Source organism: Schistocerca gregaria, chromosome 2 (assembly GCF_023897955.1).
Source record: "Schistocerca gregaria isolate iqSchGreg1 chromosome 2, iqSchGreg1.2, whole genome shotgun sequence".
In the NCBI taxonomy this organism is placed as follows: Eukaryota; Metazoa; Arthropoda; class Insecta; order Orthoptera; family Acrididae; genus Schistocerca; species Schistocerca gregaria.
The window spans coordinates 923,441,113-923,461,159 of NC_064921.1; the positions used below are offsets into that span (position 1 = coordinate 923,441,113).

General features: G+C 43.7%; 1 protein-coding gene across 1 annotated transcript in view; it reads right to left on the reverse strand.

Annotated features, from left to right (window-relative positions):
• The window catches only part of LOC126336055 (glutamate receptor ionotropic, kainate 2-like), a 92,415-nt gene that overhangs the window by 39,213 nt on the left and 33,155 nt on the right, over nucleotides 1-20,047 (reverse strand). The window contains exons 4-5 of the mRNA XM_049999535.1: nucleotides 18,134-18,345; nucleotides 7,071-7,258 (exon numbers count right to left, since the gene is read on the reverse strand). Coding sequence (XP_049855492.1) covers nucleotides 7,071-7,258; nucleotides 18,134-18,345 — 400 coding nt within the window. The remainder of the gene's footprint in view (nucleotides 1-7,070; nucleotides 7,259-18,133; nucleotides 18,346-20,047) is intronic.

Sequence of the window (20,047 nt, forward strand, 5' to 3'; positions counted from 1 at the left end):
GGTTTTCCTATTATCTTTCATTAGCACATGAATATACTACAGGGACCAACTTATTCTTTCGCGAACGCATTCCTATTGCTGAGGTGGAAATGTTGGATTCTGGCAGGGGCATAGTTTGTCAACATTTTATTCTTCCCTTGGTTCTTTTATATGCCCCTTCTGTCACTGGTCGCGCAATGAATCGTTCGCCTTTTTATAAAGAGGATATTGCTTATCTGTTGCGTAAGAGTCCTCCGGGTATTGTGTTGGGTGGTGATTTTTACTGTGTATGGCGTCCTGCAGATCAATCTCCTAATTTTAATTTCTCTCGTGAATTACATGAACTGGTCCGCTCCTTATGCCTAAAAACGTTTGGATGTGTAAATACCCGACGTTAATTAAATTTACCCACTTTACTGAGACTTCTAGTAGCAGGTTAGATAGGTTTTACTTATCGAAGTGCCTGAGCGGTAGTGTTCTTAACGTTGATGTCATACCAGCTTCCTTCACGGATCAATCTTGAACGGCAACCAGTCAAATTCTTTCGCCCTCCGTGGATGTTAAACGTCGCTCTTCTATCTGGCCCTTTTCTCGCGGACGTGATGCGAATCGCGTGGGAGGGTAGTCTACGTTCCACTGGGAAATACTCTTCCACCCTTGACTGGTCGACATAGCAAGCAAAACAGAGGCCAAGCTAACTTTGATACTTTTCTGTGCTGCCAGAGGGCGAGACTTTGGGAGAACTTACGAATATTACTCTTCCATCCTGCGTGAACTTTATGCTGGCTTCGAAACACGCCCCTCTGTGAATTGCGGATGTCAGGCAGGTGGAAGCAAAATTGGTGGCCTTTGAGAGAATACAAATGGAAGGTTTGAAAATCCGATAGAAGCCGCGTTCATTGGCAGCGGAAGAACTGACTTCCTTATATCATTTACTTCGGCATTTGGCCCGTCGCCGACGAGCTTGTATTCATTCTCTCACTACATACAGGGTGTTTCAAAAATGGCCGGTATATTTGAAACGCCAATAAAAACTAAACGAGCAGCGATAGAAATACACCGTTTGTTGCAATATGCTTGGGACAACAGTACATTTTCAGGCGGACAAACTTTCGAAATTACAGTAGTTACAATTTTCAACAACAGATGGCGCTGCAAGTGATGTGAAAGATATAGAAGACAACGCAGTCTGTGGGGGCGCCATTCTGTACGTCGTCTTTCTGCTGATCACAACGTGCAAGTGTGCTGTGTACAACATGGTTTATTCCTTAGAACAGAGGATTTTTCTGGTGTAGGAATTCCACTGCCTAGAACACAGTGTTGTTGCAACAAGACGAAGTTTTCAACGGACGTTTAATGTAACCAAAGGACCGAAAAGCGATACAATAAAGGATCTGTTTGAAAAATTTCAACGGACTGGGAACGTGACGGATGAACGTGCTGGAAAGGTAGGGCGACCGCGTACGGCAACCACAGAGGGCAACGCGCAGCTAGTGCAGCAGGTGATCCAAGAGCGGCCTCGGGTTTCCGTTTGCTGTGTTGCAGCTGCGGTCCAAATGATGCCAACGTTAACGTATCGTCTCATGCGCCAGAGTTTACACCTCTATCCAATACAAAATTCAAACGTGGCAACCCCTCAGCGCCGCTACCATTGCTGCACGAGAGACATTCGCTAACGATATAGTGGACAGGATTGATGACGGCGATATGCATGTGGGCAGCATTTGGTTTACTGACGAAGCTTGTTTTTACCTGGACGGCTTTGTCAATAAAAAGAACTGGCGCATATTGGGAACCGAAAAGCCCCATGTTGCAGTCCCATCGTCCCTGCATCCTCAAAAAGTACTGGTCTGGGCCGCCATTTCTTCCAAAGGAATCATTGGCCCATTTTTCAGATCCGAAACGATTACTACATCACGCTATCTGGACATTCTTCGTGAATTTGTGGTGGTAAAAACTGCATTAGACGACACTGCGAACACCTCGTGGTTTATTCAAGATGGTGCCCGGCCACGTCCGACGTCTTTAATTTCCTGAATGAATATTTCGATGATCGTGTGATTGCTCTGGGCTATCCGAAACATACAGGAGGCGGCGTGGATAGGCCTCCCTATTCGCCAGACATTAACCCCTGTGACTTCTTTCTGTGGTGACACTTGAAAGAACAGGTGTACCGCCAGAATCCAGAAACAATTGAACAGCTGAAGCAATACATCTTATCTGCATGTGAAGCCATTCCGCCAGACACGTTGTCAAAGGTTTCGGGTAATTTCATTCAGAGACTACGCCATATTATTGCTACGCATGGTGGATATGTGGAAACTATCGTACTATAGAGTTTCCCAGACAGCAGCGCCATCTGTTGTTGACAATTGTAACTACTGTAAATTCGAAAGTTTGTCTGCCTGAAAATGTACTGTTGTCCCAAGCATATTGCAACAAACGGTGTATGTCTATGGCTGCCCGTTTAGTTTGTATTGCCGTTTCAAATATACCGGTCATTTTCGAAACACCCTGTATGATGGACGTATCGTTACGGCAAAAGCTGATATAGTGCGTATCTTACACCAGAGCTATGTTGACATATACGACTTCGATGAGTCCAATGAAAGCATTTATAATCCACTTGTCAGCACCTTGGATACGACAACTACACCTGAACATAATGCAACGCTCTTAGCTGCCTTTCAGCCTGAGGAAATTTACAAACGTATTGTGGGATCGCCTTGTCAAAAGTACCTGGTTCTAGATGAAATTCCCAAGGAATTTTACTTGCGCTTTTGACGTTGCTCTGTGCTACCTTTACCTCCGTTTTGAATGAAGCGTTAGAGGGGAGAGTAGCGCCGACCTCGTTCGAAGTGGAAAAAATGGTTTAATCCCGAAACGAAATGGACCGGCTGCCCCTTATATCTTTCACCCACTTCGTTTAACTTTGATTATAAGACTGTAGCGAGGGCAGTTAACAGTAGGATGTGGGCTCTGAAGGAGACGGTTGTTGCAAAACATCAAAGCTGCGTACCTTGTCGTACCATTCTTACCCCTATAGTCGAGTGTCGTTACGTGGTTTCGGATGCTGCTGTGACGCACTTTCCTTGTGCCCTTGCTTATCTAGACTTCGATAAGGCATTTGATCGTGTTAATCACGTCTTTCTGCTTCGGATTCTGGACGCAGTTGGTTTCACTGTTGACACACGGCGAGTTCTCTCAAATCTATTTACGGGTATTTCGGCTTCGTTAGTTGTTAATGGCCAACTGACGTCCCCATTAAATATCCGTAGGGGAGTGCCTCAAGGAAGCCCGCTGCCAATGACTTTGTTTTTGGAGTCTCTGGAGCACCTACTTCGGATTCTAGAATCGCAGCTGACACGATGGACGCTTTCCGGCAGTACTATAGCTGATTGTGCATACGCGAATGACTTGTTGGTTTACTTCGCAATCCTACTGAGATACCTCGACTGAAGGCTGTAATCGATCATTTTTGTCGGAGTTCAGGTGCAAAACTTAATGAAGGTAAAAGCAAACTAGTTCCCTTGCAAGGTTTTGATAATGCAGTTCTTCCATGGGCTACTGCGGTGCATCACCATACGTCTCTCGGTATCATCATTGATAGTAGTCTACTCAAAATGGTGACGCTCAACTGGAAGTTCGCTATGGAAAAAATTCAGGGAACTATACTAGAGCATGAAAGGCGTTCTCTTACTCTGCTCCAGAAAGTCCGAATACTGCATACATATGTATTATGCAAAGCTTATAACGTGGCCCAAGTTTATCCGCTTCCCTCAATTCTCTGATCGTGGATGCTATATGTGCGACGTACTGTCTTCCTATTTTGCCGATGCGTGTAGCGTCCTCGTTTTATAAGGAAGTGAATAACTTGATTTCAACAAACGAACGACTTTTCCGTATTGGGCTTAGTGACACTGATTTATGTAGTCGTTGTATGTCTCCAGATATGATACGACATCGCTTTACTTGTGGAGCTCATATGGTAGACTGGTCTTGGATTAGGACACAATTGGCCTTAGTTACGCGATCTACTCGGTCTGCATACTCTACGGACATCATATTGCGCCCAGATTCTTGTTTCTTTGCACGGTCTAAAACCCATACCGCTACGTGGTTGCTGGGACACTTCGTCCATTATGTTCTAGAAGGCGAGGGGAAGATAACATGAACTTCATGCAGTACATGATCACTGCCTATTGGACATGCTTGCCAACGCCTTGATATCGAGACCTCTTCGCCAACATGTTGAATCTTATATTCCGTCGATAAGGTGTTGGTTAATGTATTTTTTCAGATAAGTGTTTTTCTTTGTTATGTATGTTCCCATCTGATTTGTTTCGGCTTGTCGTCTCCTGGTTTCCCTGATCATTTTGTTTTGTGTATTGCCTCAGCTTCGCTCCAGTTCTATTGCAAAAGGTGTATAGAAGTATAGTTATGCATCAGCGTCTACAATCCTTGCAATCAAATTGAGATTTTTCTTAGTTTGCTATTTGGAATGTAATCTGGTTTCGTTTTCCTTCTACTTTTGAATTCTATTACAAACTTTAAAAATAAATAGAGCCCTCGTTGAAGTGAGACAAATGCCCAAAGAAGATGATGATGATGCTAGCTTGGGAACAAAAATTGATACATGGCGAACTGAACGTGGAGCATGTAAGAACAGAGCACCACAATAAAAGTGGGAATTCCTGGAGAAAATAAGTGTATTAGTATCAAATATCGACCTTAAAATTCGAGGACGAAAACTCTTGAGGCTGTACATTGTATGAAAGTGAACCATGGTCACGAATAGAAGAGATTCGAATAGTTTTGAAATGGATGATACAGGAGAATGTTAAAAATCAATGAAACGTTCTTCTACTAGGGAACAGAGAAACAATATGAAGGAGTGCACCCCTCTCATTTATCAATCATATCAACAAATCCCTTTAAAACAACAATATCTTAATCCTGATTACTTTAGGTAATAAGAATAGTAAGTCACCAAATTAGTGTATCTGCTACCAATGTCTTTTTATGAACAATGTCTATCTCATATGTACGAAAATCTTAAAACTACTGTCAATTATACGCCTGACGGTTTAACGTAAGACACACAGTATTTCTGAGTAACCTTCCGACACTGCAAACTGATGTTCTCAAAAATATTTAACTAAATAACAACATGCCAGAGAGGCACCCAATAAATAGTAGGATGAAGTTAATACGAAGGCAGTTGTTTCACACTCAAGAGTCAATCAATATCACTAAGGCTTACCAAAGTATCAAACTTCGACTCCAAGGCCCAGTACCACAATTAGTCAGCGCAAAGTTTTACTAAGAGTAGCACAGCAACAACCTTTCTCAACTGTATGTTGCTCTTGACACAAGGTTTAATAAGTGTAATAAATACCCAAGTAAATATAATTAGCGCCAGGATCAATTAGCGAGGAGTGATGCCAGATTGCTCGAAGGCAGAACGAAAACTTGACTTGTAGAAGCCAAGGGGGAAGGGTGCAGTTCGTACAAGACCCACATCTGTAGCTTCGACCCGGAGTCACCTCCCACTACCCAGAATTCCACAGCCCCGGTATCCATAGGTGGAAAGGTAACGCTTACTCCAAAACACCAGCTAGACAGCTGTAACATTTAACAAGCGCACAGAACAGGTCCGCAAGGACAACGTAAGCAACCACCAAAACATATTAAACAACTGGTTAAATTATTCACTAATAAAACGGCACACTGCCTTTGCCACGACACGAATGAACTACACAGGCAATGTACAACCAACAGGGCAAATCTTATCAATAACCTTAAGGGGAATTGCCTGCTATTAAGATATATAAAAGAAACTTACAATTACTAGCAAGGCCAGCGGGCACTCCAATCTCAGTCCCAATTAACCTACGTTAACTCATATGCCCCACTCTTCAGCGAAAACCATAACGAGCACAATTCTGAGAATTTCATTATAACTTTACTGGGGCTCACTGGGCTAAGGCTACCAAACACTCGAATGCACTTCTTTTGTTACAAGTGCAAGACGTTTCAGAACTAGGTTGAAATTTATGTTAGTTCTCAAAAAAGATGATTATGTATCTATTAAGCAAGTAAGAATCGTGTAAGATATTCAACATTCAACATGAAGACGAATAAGTTGAGACTACTATGTCCATTAAAAATTATTATTAATAAGATAATTTTTAATTTAGAGCTGCAAACAAAAGAACATTTGGAGCAGGATTTGAAGTCCAGGAAGAAAAAATAAATTTTTTCAGATCGTTGTAATCTTTCAGAGACAACAAAAGACTTGTAAGAGCAGATGAACGATAGGGACAGTGTGTTGAAAGGAGGGTATAAGATTGATATCAATAGAAGCAAACAAAGATAAGGGATTGTAGACGAACTAAATCAGGTGATGCTAAAGGAATTATATTAGGAATTGAGACACTTAAAGGAGTGGATAAGCTATGCTGCTTGGGCAGCAAAATAACTGATGATGGTCGAAGTAGAGAGGATATAAAATGCTGAACGGCACTGGTAAGAAAATCGCTTTTGAAGAAAAGAAGTTTGTTAACAATGAGTATAGATTTATGTTTCAGGAAAGCTTTTCTGAAAATATTTGTATAGAATATAGCTACATATAGAAGTGAAACACGATCTATAAACATTTTAGACCAGAACAGACTAGAAGCTTTGAGATGTGGTGCTACAGAAGAATGCTGAAGATTAGATGGGTAGATCACGTACTGAATAGAATTGGAGAGAAGAGGAATTTGGGGCACAATCTGATTAAAAGGAGGGGTAGAATGGTAGGACACATTCTGTGAGATCAAGGGATCACCAATTTAGTGATGGAGGGACGTATGGAGAATAATAGTCGTATAGGGAGACCAAGAGATGAATACAGTAAGCAGATTCAGAAAGACGTAAGTTGCAGTAGTGACTGGGAAACGAAGGGGCTTTCACAGGTCAAAGTAGCATGGAGAGCTGTATCAAACCAGCCTTTCGACAGAAAACCACAACAACAACAAAAAGATGGATTCAGCTAATGCTCAGTAATATTACCAGTAAGGTGTCAGGAAACGGATCAGAATACTGACCTGTCCTTCCCATGCGTGCATAATTCCTGCTTCGAACAGTCTGTCGATGAGTTCATCTAGTTGCTGTATGTACGGCCAGCCTTTTGGCACTGCGAGAACCACGTATTCCCAGTAAATATCCTCGCGCATTGGGCGTAGATATCTGCTTGCAGCCTCCTCGTCGATGTAGTCACCAATGGTAAAATAACCTGTTCAGGTACATCAACCCAAGTGTTATTAATATTAATGTTGATCTTGCGTAGTCAGTGGTCATAGTATAACACAGAAATATATGGAAATTTAAATCAAACATTTTACCAGCCTCATTTTGTAGAGGCTGACAGCTACGTGTAGTCCATGGTGTGAGAAACGACCAGAAAGTAAGTATACTAGATTTCTATATACTCGAAGAAAAAGTGTAATTGAGAAAAAATTACAGGAAATTGTTGACACACTGATTATTTTCACATAGTCACCACCTCTTTCAGTGCATGTGGTAAACCATGGAACAAGCTTCTTTATGCACTACTCGAAGAACTCTCCCGCTAGCTCATTCCCCGATTTCAGGACCTCTTTTGCACCTGCTCGTCGGTCACAAATTTAATTCCACTCCTGTTTGGGATGGTAAGCTGTAGGCGCAGTGCCAGGGCAATACGTAGGACTAGGGTTGTTTGAAACATCCAACCCAAATGAGTCCAACAACACCTTGGCGGCTAGGGCTGTGTGAGGACGGACGTTTTCATGCCAAAAAAACACTCCTCTCGTCAACATTCCCCTCCTTTTAGTTTCAATGCTTCTTCTGAGATTTTCAGGGTCTCACAATGACATTGTTCATTGATGGATTCCCCATAACGTCACGAAAATGATTTCTTTTCTGTCCAGAAACAATATGGTCATAATTACCCTGCCAGGAAACATAGTTCTGACTTTTTTGGCAGATGGAGAATTGGTGGGACGCCACTGTGACGAAAGTGTTTTTCCCTCAGGTGTGTAATGAGCCACCCACGTTTCACCTCCAGTCGCAACTGAGCTCAGAAAATACCTTCCAATTCAAATCACTCGACAGACTTGCGGGTGCTGTTGACCCGACCGTTCTTGTGCCAAAAAGATGTGTTGTGGGACTCATCTTGCACACAGTTTTCCATACCCCATGTTTCTGTGAGTCTCTCGAATAAGATTTGTAGTTAGTTCTGGGAACATCTCAAAAATTTCGTCCAGTGTCAGTCGGTTGTTTCCTCGATTTTTTTCACCAACACACCGATCACCATAGAAGGTCTTTCACTCATCTGATCATTGAGAACACTTGTTCTCCCCCCGCTAAGCTTCCTACAACACTTAAATACGCTTGTTCTGTTCAAATCACCTTCAATATACACCATTTTGATTCTCGAACAATATTAGAAGTACACTCCTGGAAATTGAAATAAGAACACCGTGAATTCATTGTCCCAGGAAGGGGAAACATTATTGACACATTCCTGGGGTCAGATACATCACATGATCACACTGACAGAACCACAGGCACATAGACACAGGCAACAGGGCATGCACAATGTCGGCACTAGTACAGTGTATATCCACCTTTCGCAGCAATGCAGGCTGCTATTCTCCCATGGAGACGATCGTAGAGATGCTGGATGTAGTCCTGTGGAACGGCTTGCTATGCCATTTCCACCTGGCGCCTCAGTTGGACCAGCGTTCGTGCTGGACGTGCAGACCGCGTGAGACGACGCTTCATCCAGTCCCAAACATGCTCAATGGGGGGACAGATCCGGAGATCTTGCTGGCCAGGGTAGTCGACTTACACCTTCTAGAGCACGTTGGGTGGCACGGGATACATGCGGACGTGCATTGTCCTGTTGGAACAGCAAGTTCCCTTGCCGGTCTAGGAGTGGTAGAACGATGGGTTCGATGACGGTTTGGATGTACCGTGCACTATTCAGTGTCCCCTCGACGATCACCAGAGGTGTACGGCCAGTGTAGGAGATCGCTCCCCACACCATGATGCCGGGTGTTGGCCCTGTGTGCCTCGGTCGTATGCAGTCCTCATTGTGGCGCTCACCTGCACGGCGCCAAACACGCATACGACCATCATTGGCACCAAGGCAGAAGCGACTCTCATCGCTGAAGACGACACGTCTCCATTCGTCCCTCCATTCACGCCTGTCGCGACACCACTGGAGGCGGGCTGCACGATGTTGGGGCGTGAGCGGAAGACGGCCTAACGGTGTGCGGGACCGTAGCCCAGCTTCATGGAGACGGTTGCGAATGGTCCTCGCCGATACCCCAGGAGCAACAGTCTCCCTAATTTGCTGGGAAGTGGCGGTGCGGTCCCCTAAGGCACGGCGTAGGATCCTACGGTCTTGGCGTGCATCCGTGCGTCGCTGCGGTCCGGTCCCAGGTCGACGGGCACGTGCACCTTCCCCCGACCACTGGCGACAACATCGATGTACTGTGGAGATCTCACGCCCCACGTGTTGAGCAATTCGGCGGTACGTCCACCCGGCCTCGCGCATGCCCATTAAATGCCCTCGCTCAAAGTCCGTCAACTGCACATACGGTTCACGTCCACGCTGTCGCGGCATGCTACCAGTGTTAAAGACTGCGATGGAGCTCCGTATGCCACGGCAAACTGGCTGACACTGACGGCGGCGGTGCACAAATGCTGCGCAGCTAGCGCCATTCGACGTCCAACACCGCGGTTCCTGGTGTGTCCGCTGTGCCGTGCGTGTGGTCATTGCTTGTACAGCCCTCTCGCAGTGTCCGGAGCAAGTATGGTGGGTCTGACACACCGGTGTCAATGTGTTCTTTTTTCCATTTCCAGGAGTGTAGTTATTCGTTCCGCGAATAGGATTACACCATGTGGCTCGCAGTTGGCGGGACTTCCTACCTGCCAAACCTCGAAAAACATAACAAAAAGCAACGATCAAAAAAGAAAAGTAAGCACAGCCTGCCGTAGTCACAGGACACTTTATTTTTGAACATGCCTCGTACTAACTTTCCTTACAATTTCATTCTTTTTTCTTAATTTTGTGTATCTTTTTTACTACTTTTCATATTCCTTCATGGCAAACTCAAATTGCTGTTAAACTCCAATTTCAAAAAACAGTGATTACATTTAGCGTGACATTTGAAAAAGATTCATCTGATAGCACTAAAGTATAAGTTTTACATGAAAGTAGATAGAAATTTTGGATGAATTTAAATTTCGGGATTGCGCCCCATCATGCTGACTTCTTGTGACTGTATTGTGGCAAGAAGTTAACATGATTCGACTGTAATCCCGAAACCTCATAGAATATTCAGTACACCGGGAGAACTTCAAGAATCACAGGTGCTTATCTGCCACCACAGTGCGGCGTGATTTTCGTTGAGAATACAGCACGGTGTGCTGCCTCAACGGTCGATCGGTCGGCCATAATGTGCGTACGATTACCGCATTGTACCACTACCCTAATCTAACAGCATGTCACTTTTTTTTACGTTTTGGGAAAAACGTCGCGTACTTCCACTTCCAACGACATTAACGGAAGTGCGGCGTCGTATAGCTGAAGCTGTAAATGTAACAGAGACGTTACCGCCCATTAATGTAATTACTAATGTTTGAAATCAGAGCTTAACAGCAGTTTGAATCTGCCATCATGAAACAGTAAAATATAGTAAAGTAGATACACAAAAGTAAAAAAAGGAAAGAAATTATAAAAAAGTTAATAAGAGGTATGTTCAGAAAGTAAGTGTGCTGTGACCATGATGGACTGCCCTTTTTTGGTTTCTTTCTGCTTTTTATTTTTGTTTTTTCTTTAAGGGTTGGCTACACTGAGTTTGCAAACTGTTCAGGTGCCATGTGGCGGTTAAAGGTCACACAACGTTTATGGATGGTACATGATATCTTTAATCCTAGACGTAATTGTAAAATTGCCACAGGTCACTATGTACATGCATCCTCGTAAACACGGATCGTTCTTTTGAAAATAACTAAGACTTTGTGTTCGTATGCGTAAGTTAATATCAAATTCAACTTTGTATCTTCGATCTTGTTGATAATATACTCTAGTGAAATCGTTTAAATCTTTTCGGAACACCCCTAAAGTAACATTTTATTTTGATAGGCCTTTGGTATTTCCCAAATATTCTTGAGTTATTTTCAGATATAAAGGCTGTCACCACTAAATGAAACTGTTGATCACGTAGCAAAAATGGTTTCTGCGGAAAATTATAATTCGTAAAGAAGTAAGCTCATTTTAGTTCCATACATTGTACTTCCACCTGTTCCGGATATATTTCCGTATTATGCAACGTAGTCACTCGTACACTTCATGCCAGCTACACTGCTAAACACCACTGTCAACTCGTCTACATACATTTTAAACTGGGCTTAACTCAGTGACTATGACCACGTTTTCTGGTGGACCGTAACAGACTGTTCCTCACGCGAACCATGCAGCCATATTGCAAAGCGTGTGAAGTTGGCTGCATATAACAGTATACCAAAACGCCAAAATGCCTCGGTGCACGTACGAAATCCTTCAGTAAATCCATATCTGGGTATGACGTCCACGCATAATTACGCTACTGGCCATTAAAATTGCTACAACAAGAAGTAATGCAGATGATAAACGGGTATTCATTGGAAAAGTATATTATACTAGAACTGACATGTGATTACGTTTACACGCAATCTGGGTGCACAGATCCTGAGAAATCTGTACCCAGAACAATCACCTCTGGCCGTAGTAACACCGTTAATACGCCTGGGCATTGAGTCAAACCGAGCTTGGATGGCGTGTACAGGTACAGCTGCCCATGCAGCTTCAACACGATACCACAGTTCATCAGTAGTTGTGACTGGCGTATTGTGACGAGCCAGTTGCTCGGCCATCATTGAGCAGACGTTTTCAATTGGTGAGAGATCTGGAGAAAGTGCTGACCAGTGCAGCAGTCGAACATTCTCTGTATCCAGAAAGGCCGTTACAGGACCTGTAACATGCGGTCGTGCATTATCCTGCTGCAATGTAGGGTTTCGCAGGGATCGAGTGAACGGTACAGCCACTGGTCGTAACAAATCTGAAACGTAACGTCCACTGTTCAAAGTGCCGTCAATACGAACAAGAGGGGACCGAGATGTGAAACCAATGGCACCCCATACCACCACGCCGGGTGATACGCCAGTATGGCGATGACGAATACTCGCTTACAGTGTGCGTTCATTGCGATGTCGCCAAACACGGATGCGACCATCATGATGCTGTAAACAGAACCTGGATTCATCCGAAAAAATTACGTTTTGCCATTCGTGCACCCAGGTTCGTCGTTGAGTACAGCATCGCAGGCGCTCCTGTGTGTGATTCAGCGTCAAGGGTAACCGGAGCCATGGTCTCCGAGCTGATAGTACATACTGCTGCTAACGTCTTCGAACTGTTCGTGCATATAGTTGTTATCTTGCAAAAGCCCCTATCTGCTGACTCAGGGATTGAGACGTGGCTGCACGATCCGTTATAGCCATGCTGATAAGATGCCTGTAATCTCGACTGCTAGTGATACGAGGCTATTGGGATCCAGCACGGCGTTCCGCATTGCCCTCCTGAACCCACCGATTCAATATTCTGCTAACAGTCATTGGATCTCGACCAACGCGAGCAGCAATGTTGCGATACGATAAACCGCAATCGCGACAGGCTACAATCCGACCTTTGTCAAAGCCTGAAACGTCATGGTTCGCATTTCTCCTCCTTACACGAGGCATCACAACAACGTCTCACCAGGCAACGCTGGTCAAATGCTCTTTGTGTATGAGAAATTGGTTGAAACTTTCCTCGTGTCAGTCGTTGAAGGTGTCGCCACTGGCGCCAACCTTGTGTGAATGCTCTGAACCACGTCATCATCGTGGTGCAGCAATTTTATTGGCCAGTAGTGTAACTCGAGAGTTACCGAGGTAAATGTAATTACTGCTGTTTTAAATCAGAGTTTAATAGTAGTTTTAATCTCTCATCATGAAACGGTAAAATATAGTAAAAGAGACATACAAAAGTAAAAAAAGAAAGAAATTCTAATAAAATTTCATCAGAGGTATGTTCAGATAGTAAGTGTGCTGTGACTATGATGGACTACCGTTCTTTGTTTTCTATCTGCCATTCATCGTTTTTTTCTTAGGTCTGGCAACACTGGGTTTGACAACCGTTCAGCTGTCGTGTGGCCGGTGAAGGACACACAACTTTTATGGATGGTACATGAAATCTTTAATCCTAAACGTAATTGTAAAATTGCTACAAAGCACTATGTAAATGCATCCTTGTAAACACGAATCGTTCTTTTGAAAGTAACCAAAAGTTTTTAGTCGTATGAGTAAGTTAATATCTATCTCAGTGTTCCATCTTCGTTTTTGTTGACAATATACTCTTGTGACATCGTCTAAATCTTTTCGGATCACCCTCTACGGCATTATTTTCTTTCGATAGGACTTTTGTGTTTCCCAAAATTTTTTCAGTCATTTTCAGATATAGAAACTGTTCCTACTAAATGAAACGTATGATCACGTAGCAAAAATGGTTTCTATGGAAATTTGTATTATGTAAACAAGTAAGCTCATATTGGCTCCATATATTCTAATTCGACCTGTGGCGGATATAATTCCGTATAATATAACGCAGTCACTCGTACACTTCATGCCGCTAGACTACTACACACCACTGTTAACTCGTCTAAATACAGTTTAAAATGGGCTTAATTCAATGACTATGACCACGTTTTCTGGTGGATCGTACCAAACGTTTCCTCACGTGGACCATGCAGCCATCCTGTAAAGCGTTTGCATTTGGCTGCACATGACAGTATACCAAAACCCCAAAATTCCTCGGTGCACGTACGAAATCCTTCAGTATATCGATATCTACGTATGGCGTCCTCGCATAGACAGTTTCCCTACAGTGAGATGACTGAAGGCTAACACAGGAAAAAATATGTTTGCTTACCAATCTCTGGCCGGCCGATGTGGCCGAGCGGTTCTAGGCGCTTCAGTCTGGAACCGCGCGACCGCAACGGTCGTAGGTTCGAATCCTGCCTCTTCCATGGATGTGCGTGATGTCCTTAGGTTAGTTAGGTTTAAAGTGTTCTATGTTCTAGAGAACTGATGACCTCAGAAGTTAGGTCCTATAGTGCTGAGGGCCATCTGAACCAATTTTGAACTTACCGATCTCTAGATTGTGCCGGAATAATCGATCCAGCAGTCGCTCAGATTTTTTGTTACCTTTCGCTCAAGTATAATCTCTGAATTTACTCGTCGTTGTCGACTAGTATGTTTTTGCTAATGAACGTGTATGTGTGTGTTGCATGAAATAAACAGTAGCTTTGTTCACATCAGTCCTATGTACTTTATTTTATGAGGAATGCAAGCTACTTTATTTTATGAGGAATACGAACCTTACCCAGATAATTAGTGACTCTCACGACGAATATACATTTTATTCTTTGGATGATTTAATATGACATCATAGCAATGGAAGACACTCGCTATCAGACAAGATTAAAAAAAATTCACGATGATATCCAGGTCTGAGAGGTCTCCCTTTCTGCAAGAGATAAAGAAAGCACTGTGGGAAGAACCGAACGCTAAAACAGTGCACACCACCATGTCGGTTCAGCGAGTAAATGCAACAATACCAACTACATTCCGCCGTTTATTTGATCTTTCTTCTACGTCAGGAGGTGATGGTAAGCCTGATTTGGAAATACTGTCTATTCTGGTGAACTCTATCGCGACACTACCGCGCCCAGGAGGAAATACGAGTACCAGGTTACTGACCGATCGTTTAACGTGGCCACTGCTTAAAAATATGCCAGTACCTGAGCACGTTTATTTATTCAATGCCACCAATGCAAAGTGAGATGACACGAGCAAGCCGAAATCGGGTAACTTCAAGCTTCAACGGCGAGATTCGTCCACCTCCACATCGATCCCGTAGGACCACTTCCACCTGCCATCGGCCACACATACCTTCTCACCACGCACCGCAGTGGTCAGATGATGGGCAAAATCTACACTCAAAACGCCCAACTTAGGCGGCATCCCGCACTACCATAGACTAAGATACTAGTCCGCCACAATGTGATCGAACCGTAAAGAGAGCTCTAATGTGCCACTGCTATTAATGAATAGAGGCCCTTCCCTTGACCATCGCACAGCCTAGAAGCAATACATAGAAGTATTAACGACAAATGGGGAGCCGTTACACATTCCTTCAGAATATTTCAATGCACTGCTACCGTCCCCAGCGGAATGGCCATAGGTTGAGCAACTACTCCGACACCATGTAGCCCAGATCCGACGCCCGCCTGGTTTGCTCCACACGAACACCCTGTTTTCGCCGAAAAAGATTAGGGCGATCGCACTGCCATTATCTTCCCCACAGCTATCATCTAGCCACTGCTCAAACCACTGTATAAGGGCCTTTTTCTGTACAAACCACAGAGCATGCAAAACGCAGAACGACAAAGATCTTTGTCGCTCGTATCAAGACAGCGTGAGTCCTGCCTTTGCACCAGAAGGTGCCCGCAAGCCTCATCACACCCGGAGACAGCGGTGCGAATATCACTAGCGTTTATCAACCCATCAGCCAGCGACCAAGCCGTAGCTGCACTCATCAGCTGCACCAACGCCGCGGCCAGCAGTCGACACAAAAGAAAAACCTCCGTCCGAACAGACCATGGAGTTCGGACAGTACCGACCGTCCGCCGTGTCATCCTGAACCCATAGACGTCACAGGATGCGGCTACGGAGGGGCATGTGGTCAGCACACCGCTCTCCCGGCCGTTGCCAGCTTTCGTGACCGGAGCCGCTATTTCTCAGTCAAGTAGCTCCTCAGTTTGCCTCACAAGAGCTGAGTGCACCCCGCTCGCCAAGAGCGCTGGACAGATCGGTTGGTCACCCATCCAAGTTCTAGCCCAGTCCGACAGCGCTTAACTTCCGTGATCTGATGGGAACGGTGTTACCACTGCGGCAAAGCCGATGCGGACGGCAAAACAAGTTTAAATTTACCTATATTCTGTGTGCTCCGCTCAATAGAAGGGGTGGAGCTGTGTGGTAGTAATCGGGCCAGCAATCAACGGTGTTTCGTGCAACAGTTACTTTTAAAGCTACTCTAGGTTATCAAGTTTTCTGTTTTCGCTTATGAACGTGTATGTCTGATTCTCGATATAAAAAGTAATTTTGTACACTTCAGTTACACGTAGTTTATTTTATGTCGAGTATAAGCCTTACCCACACCCTGTTCCAGGTTACAAAACAAGCTGCTTTCATTATCTCATCAGGTGCCCTGATGTTAGCAGCGTGCACTTTGCAATGAGGCATCTGCTTTCTCGTCTTGTTTTGTGATCTCCCGCGGACTGTACTCTTAAGCCTTGTCTCGCTCCCAAAGTTTTCTCCGAAACTCGTAGCTTGAAATGGCATTAACATTCCGCATTAGGAGTATGCAACCTAATTAGCGATGGAGGACACTTGAATTCCGTGACTTGGCAGTGTAGTACAACTTAACATCTACGCCGCTTGTATTTCTCCTATGCTACGATTTCCTTTGCAGATGACGAAACAATGTGTTATGCAATCCCCAAACGACCAAAGAAACTTCACAGCACAAAGACCCTGAAAGAATTTCTACTACGGTTTGTGCTTCCGCTAAGTGGCTTTGATTTCACTTGGTTCTACATTTCTAATGAAAGGAGAAGTGAATCGTAATGTCCATGAAACAAGACTGGTTACTATTCTAATGCACTGGTGCTGATCATTTCTTTTTCATCTTGAAAGTGATAAACTCACACTGCTACAAATATCCAGAAATAATTTAAAGTGCCTTCCCTGGTATCAAAAGTCACCAGATTGGTAATTTATCGAACCACTTTCGTCACCTTTCGGAGAACAACGAAGCGGCTTTACCAAGGTCTTTGAAAAACAACTGAACTCTCATCTTCTCTGACAAACACTTTAATTCAATATCAGAATGAAAGACCCTGGAACATACAACCGATATTTTCTACCAGCAGGTTTATCGAGAGTCTGTCCTGAAAGAACCAAATTATATCATTATTCACCATTAAAATAACATGAGTTATAGCTCTCATCATCATCACCACTCTCTCTCCCACCGCCTCTGTATCCCTGACTCATCACCACAGGGACTAGAAAGAAACACAAGCTGACCACATCACCATCAACACTAAAAATTCTCCGCCTCTCACCCCCATATCCCTGACTCATCACCACAGGACTGGGTTCCTCTGGTCCTCTACCCTCATTTACAAGTTCATTTGAACATTCTCCGAAGAACAGCACAAAAGATCACTTACCATCATACAGCAAATATGCTGAAGTCACAATAACGGATTAGGCCGAAGGTGATGTTAAACAGTATTTCCGACTGACAATGAAAAAATGATTGGAGAACTTACGTACGTCTTACACTAATTTGAAGTATTTTTTCTTTTTATATTATTTATTACAACACTTTGGTAACTTGTGTCAGTTGGATAGTATATTAATTGAATAAGAGACAAATTTGTTTCCGAAGACGTGTAAAACCCCCATTTGTATGTAATGCATTTGTTCTTAATTTCTAAAGGCATCTCGAAGTAATTTATTTTTCACTAGCAGTGACAGACAAAATATGTGTGAGTTTAACCTGAGGAACAGGCCTTGAAGACTGTGAGCAAGTTTTGAGAATGCGATTTTTGTTAGCATTTAAGAGGAGGAGAAAGGCTTCCTTGGTAACATCTAAGACTTTTTCCCGCTTTATGATGATAAAATACTAATCCCTTTCAAATAACTCGAAGAAAGAAGTCTTCAGATTGCCTAAATGCAGATATGCACTTCTTAGTATTGTGGGTACCAGAAAACAAGTTAAAAAGAATACACATCTTTATGATATTATTCGGGTGAAGTACGATTTCGGAATTTGCCTCACAGCCTGAAACATTTATAGTTACCTGATTTCAGTAAAGCGACTGCTTTCATGGGAGTCATAGATAAATTTGCTATAGCCAGCACATGGTTTAGACAACGTAGCAGCGATAAAAGCAGTGCTAGCGCATTCTAGTACCTCCAGGAAGTCTCTCGATAATGAAGGCCAAATCACGTGTGGTAGTCCTGGACTTCAGAATATCCACTGTGAGCACCCGGTATTGGTTGATTAGGTCCAAATACACCTGCTCTGTGCGACCTCTCAGCGAGTTCAGAAACGCAATGTGCGTTTCAGCCCATTCCAAACCACTGTCGCGCAAGTCGACGACGCTGTCGATTGGTGGCTCGTATCTGCGGAGAAAAGAAGATTCATCGGGCTGTTTGCTACATAAATAGCGAGAACGTTTTGATTCGAAATGATCAGCATTTAAGTGAGATCGTTGTTTTCCTAATCAGATAAAATACTGGCACTCAGCGAAGAGGAGAACCAAGTGGTTGTGCTGAAGCTAAAGGTGACAGTGAGTGCAAATAAAATGTAAATATTGAGTACGTGGATAGTGTGCAAATTAAAGAAGTAGCAAATCGACATCAAAAGGGATGGGGTTCAAGTATTGAGAGGAAGAATGAAAGTACACACAGTACACGTCCTACTGACGACATTCGAAGTGGATGTTTCGACTCGTGCAGGACACGCTATTATGACTATGATGCTGGTATCGAACTAGCTGACAACGTGAGATGAATGCGCTACCAAACCATGCATTGTTACAGCAAGAGAATGATACTACATGGCAGTAGCGCTGGCCAGCAGGTTCGACTAACTGTCGAGTAAATTGCAGTTTCCACTTCTATTCAAATGTGTGTGAAATCTTATGTGACTTAACTGCAGAGGTCATCAGTCCCTAAGCATACACACTACTTAACCTAAATTATCCTAAGGACACACACACCCATACCCGAGGGAGAACTAGAACCTCCACTAGTGCACCTGCTACAGTAGCAATAAAGATGGTTTTATCAGTTCTACACTTGCGGCGCGTTTCGCTTGTATTGAAAGGAATCTTCAAACAATCGAACTATAGGTAAGTAAACATCTCGTGAAATGAGAAGTCAGACGCATAAAATTACACCCAGGAAACAATGGACCAAGTGCATGTATAACGCAAATATACGGAACAATGCCGATGGTCGCAATTTTTAGCTTGTGAAGGTGTATAGTAATATGGTAATCCACCACAAGCCAGTAATGGTAATAGAGGAGCGCTCTCATATGATAAGATCAAAAGTCAGTTTTCTGAAATACAGGTTCTGTTAACAGCATAAGAAACCGTCATACGGAGACGACACCAATTAAACACAAAATATGGCCTGTTTACATCTGTCATATATGCTAGCATTACACAATTGACACACTTGCGCTTGACCCATTCTTTCCTGGGTAGAATTTTACGCGTTTAACTCCTCATTTCATGAGGTAATTTTTACCTATAGTTAGACAGTCTGAAGCTGTCTTTCAGTACAGTTGAAACGCGTCGCAATTGAAGAACTAATAAATCCATCTGTATTGCAATCACGACTGAATTGTATCTATAAGTACGTAAGTGGGACAGAGACGATTGGGGAATGGCTACAGCGACGGGACGAGTAGTAAATGGATAAATCCATTCGCATTAGCGGTTCTGAAAAACAAGCAGATTCCTATGGTCATGGAAGGAGCGTGACGGAAACGGTGAAACCGGTCAGTTATTCGCGTGCTATTGTCGTATCTAAGGAAAATGGTTCCATAAAGGCGAGGTCTCGAACAGGCCTCATCACACAACTTGCAGGTCGGAGTGTTGGCAACGCTATAAAGCTGAATAGGAGGAGATCTGTGTCAGGTCTGACGACGGATTACATTGCTGATGAAGGCGCAGGTGATTCGGAGCACACCTTCAAGCGCACATTGAACACGGGGCACCGCTGCAAATGACCCCCTAATGTTGATTTGACGATATGGTCGGTTACCATGGCTGTAGGCTCGGTGCCATCGAGACTGAGCCGTGAATCAATGGAA